The 4,336-nt window shown below is 44.0% G+C and overlaps 1 protein-coding gene across 1 annotated transcript; it reads left to right on the forward strand.

The window, feature by feature from the left end:
* The first annotated feature begins 134 nt into the window (after window positions 1–134).
* Window positions 135–4,325, forward strand: LOC113222527 (protein sel-1 homolog 3-like). Its single transcript, XM_026452185.1, has 2 exons — window positions 135–1,188; window positions 3,283–4,325. Exons 1-2 carry the CDS (start codon window positions 1,096–1,098, stop codon window positions 3,574–3,576), a joined length of 387 nt encoding a protein of 128 aa, XP_026307970.1. The 5' UTR covers window positions 135–1,095; the 3' UTR covers window positions 3,577–4,325.
* The last annotated feature ends 11 nt before the right edge of the window (window positions 4,326–4,336 follow it).

A 4,336-nucleotide genomic window follows, 5' to 3' on the forward strand; every position in this document is an offset into this window, starting at 1 on the left:
ATTCGTTGGCTGAATTAACAAGAGATATGAATAATGAAGATAGACTTTAGAAGACTCTAACAGGACATCTAGGGCCATAAAACTTGCTTGTTTGGGCTTAAGTGATGACCAGCTTATAGATTCATGGGAGAATTATGTAAAAGGAAGCATCATATAGCAGTTGTTTAAACAAGTCTCTATCCGCATGGTAAGGTATCTATTAAGGCAACTGACTGACTGTTCATTGAGAGTATGTGCATCAGGGTGACTGTGAACTCTGGCTTTAGTGACCTTCAAAGTGGGTCTCACAGATTGGCTCTGCCTCTTGCCAGCCTTTGTAACTTTAGACAAGTTATTCTTCTCCAGGCCTCAGTCTCTTCATGTGAAAAATGGGGATGCTGGAAATAGTACCGACCTTATAAAAGTGTACCAATTAAATGACATAATTTACATAAAACACTTAACCCAGTATTGGCCTGCTGTAAGCTCTCAATAAAAGTTGACACATTCTATTTATTTGGAGACTCATGAGAAAAACTGGGGACAAAAGATGTCTAGAAAGCATCCAAAAATAAGGTTCTTTTGCTTAACTTTTTAGAGTAGTGCCTAGGAACTGTTTGTGAGATAAAACACAATCTTCTTTAGGGAGCCTTAGAGGAGGGGGAAAAGTCTCTCTGGAAGTTTCAGTGGTCCTGGTTTGGTGATGAGTTACACTGAGGAAATTACTCTCTTGAGGCAATTTCTGAGCTACATACAGCACATCATTTCCCCAGGATACCTGGCTGTCATTTAGTGCCAAAGAAAAGCTGTTTACAGAATGACACCATGGCATCCCCAAAGGGTTTAATTTACCTCCCTAGAAGGTGGTATATTTTGACGCACTGCAAGACCGACCATATCAATAACTCAGGTGATTTAATTGGCTTTTCCTCTTTTCCTAAAGCCATGTCGATCCCATGGTAATTAATTGTGTGTGCTCTGAATTGTGTTATTTACAGTGCCAAGGAACCAAAATGAATCTGTATTAGAAATCGGTGGGAAGATATTTGAGAAGGCTGTAAAGAGACTCTCTAGCATTGATGGTCTTCACCAAATTAGCTCTGTCTCCCCTTTCTGATGGATTCCAGCTGCTGTGTATACCATAAAGCATCCTACTACCTCACAGTCTTTTATGAGACTGGATTAAATGTTCCTCGGGATCAGCTGCAGGTAGAGTATTTCACTGCTCCATTAACATCAGTCACCTGCGTTATATTTGCAGCACAATGCGCTCATGTCCCTGGTAGAACTGGACATGTTGCAGCTCCTTGGAGTCCTTTAAAAATCTTTACACTCAAGATAAATGTCCTGGGGCTGTGTTAAATACAGGATCGTTTCCTTTCAGTGAGTGAAAAAGGGCGCTTCATCCATTTCTAGACAAGGCCTTGGGGGGATGATTGGTGTACCAGCTAAGGAACAGTGTCAGGGCTTGCCAGAACCCCAGTTCTTCAAGAACAGGTGCTTCTTACCAAATTCTTTTAATTACTCTGGCTGGGAGACCATTATCCGTTATCCCACATCACTTTTTAGCTAAGTGAAGTCACTTGGACCTTGAAGCAAAGTATTGCTGCATCCAGCAGTCTGTCATCAAAATAAACACCATACCAGACGGCTTCATTTCTGGTTTTGAATCCAAATTTATTATGCAACTTGCCTAACATTTAGAATTACATTTTCATAGTGCATTAGTCAGGGTTCTCCAGTGAAACAGAACCAATGGGATTAGATATATATAGGAAGAGGTTTCTTACGAAGAATTGGCTCATGCAGTTATGGAGGCTGAGAAGTCCCACGGTCTGCCGTCTGAAAGCTGAGGGCCAGGAAAGCCAATAGTGTAATTCCAGTCTATGCCTGAAGGCCTGAGAATCAGGAGAGATGATGCCATAAATTCCAGTCCGTGGGCTGGAAAAAAAAAAAAAAGAAACAAAACAAAAACCACATGATGTCTTCCTGCTTCAAGTAGGCAGGCAGGCAGGCAGAGAACAAAAAGGGACCTATTTCTCTTTCCTCTGCCTTTTTGTCCTATGGAGGCCCTCAAGAGATTGGATGATGCCCACTCACAGTGGAGAGGGCTGTCTGCGTAGCTCACCTCACCAGTTCAAATATTCATCTCATCTGGAAACACTCTCGCAGACACATGCAGAAATGATGTTTCATCTGGTTACCCGATGGCACAGTCGAGTTGACACACAAAATGAACCATTGCAATAAGTACTGCTAAATGTTCCCTGATTGCTTTTCGTTTTCAGATTTGCATAGGTGATTGTGTATCTGTCGTTAGGGAGGCTCAGACTGTTGAGAGGTGCCCAGGTGGTTCCATGTTCCCTTCCAGTGATTTGCTTATGATACTTCTGGCTTACAGATGCTCCTGAATCACAGCATGTTTTCCTGAGACCCAGAAGCAGTCCCCACAAGGCTGGAATAATGAGAACAGTCTAGTCCCATCTCTGCCACAAAGTGGCTGGTTGACCATGGACAATCGACTTCCCCTTTCTGGGCCCCTCTTTTCCCAACTATGAAATGAGGTGGTCAGACCAGTCAATCTCCAAAGACCCTTCCAGCACAAACATTCTGAGAGTGTGAGGATGGGACATGGGCCTGCCATCCAGACCCTGTGTCCATCGATGACGTCGCTGAAACAGAACAGGGGACTTAGGATGGTTGGTTGGTGCCCAAAAAAGTGCTGCAGTAGAAGTCACGAGAGATCCCCGTTTGTACCAGGAAGAGGCAAAAGTCAGGGCATTTTAAGCTGTTTGACATTAGGAAGGGCAGCTAGCTGGAAATTTGTAAACCAATAGAAAGCTGGATTGGCTTTTTTCCTAAAGATTCATTTCATTTTATTATTTTTTTAAAAAGGCAAGTTAAATCCCAGCACTTTGAGAGACCGAGGCAGGTGGATCATGAGGTCAGGAGATCAGACCATCCTGTCTAACACGGTGAAACCCTGTCTCTACTAAAAATACAAAAAATTAGCCGGGCACGGTGGCGGGCGCCTGTAGTTTCAGCTACTCGGGAGGCTGAGGCAGGAGAATGGCGTGAACCCGGGAGGCGGAGCTGGCAGTGAGCCGAGACTGCACCACTGCACTCCAGCCTGGGCAACAGAGCGAGACTCTGTCTCAAAAAAAAAAAAAAAAAAGGCAAGTTAACATATTTCTGGAATGGCTAGGATTGTATATAGGAATTGGGCCTGATGACCTCTCAGTGTTAGGATTTTATGACCCTATCTACAATCTCATGAACACTTTATAAATTTCTTCCTAACAGGGCATGTTGTATAGTTTGGTTGGAGGCCAGGGGAGTGAGAGGCTGTCGTCAATGAATCTTGGGTACAAACACTACCAGGGTATTGACAACTACCCCCTGGACTGGGAACTGTCCTATGCCTACTACAGCAATATTGCTACCAAGACACCTCTTGACCAGCACACGCTGCAAGGAGATCAGGTATGCGAGAGAAAAACAGTTGGGAATGGTTATGGGCCTGTTTACCTGCTTTCATGGAGTGTCTGCACCTGTGGCTGCTTTCGTTGTTGGCCTTCAGAGGATAAACATAATTGAATGGAGAGAGGAGCTTTCTTGCGCTCTCCAATTCCTATTTCCTGGCTGTGTTCTCAGGATGAATGCAGGGGCAGCCCTACATTTATGCATGAAAAGCTTTTCATTCTTGAGAGGACCGGTATGTGAAGAGTCCATTTGGCCTTGAGCAGATTTTGATTTTGCAAAAAAGAAAGATAGGTGTCTTGTCTTTGTGCCAATACCCTATGAGATGCTGAGGTCTGGAGATATTAGGTGGAATTGAGTCAAATTGAGTGGAGGCAGGAAACTGTAAGGGCTCTTTTCAATGTGTGATGAGCAAGCAATGTCTACAATGGAGACAGGCAAACTTCCTACCCAACTATGTTCCCCCTGCTGGGTGCTTGAGAAATGTCTAGCCCCATGCCATGAGCCTTGCTACCCCAGTGCTCCCAGGTGACTGACAATAGGATGTGATGATTGAAGACTCCACCCTATCCCAGATGAAGGACTAGATGAGGGACACTGACTCCAGCCCCCAGTTTTGCAGGCTCTCAAATATTATTGATTCATTGGACAAAACAATCAGTGACTCGCCTCTCCCAAAAGACCATAATGTATTACATTAGACCAACTGATGGTTTGTTTCCAGACTTCTTCCGGAGGACAGGGAATAATAGGGTCCAACTAAAAGGTGATAACGTAAGAATAAAAGAAAGCTGCCCTTTGATACAGATCTGCATTGACTAGTGGTAGACAATGAACTGGTTGCTTCTTATAAGTAGTTGTGTGTGTGTGTGTGTGT

This window comes from Piliocolobus tephrosceles, unplaced genomic scaffold, assembly GCF_002776525.5.
Source record: "Piliocolobus tephrosceles isolate RC106 unplaced genomic scaffold, ASM277652v3 unscaffolded_31661, whole genome shotgun sequence".
NCBI classification, from domain to species: Eukaryota; Metazoa; Chordata; class Mammalia; order Primates; family Cercopithecidae; genus Piliocolobus; species Piliocolobus tephrosceles.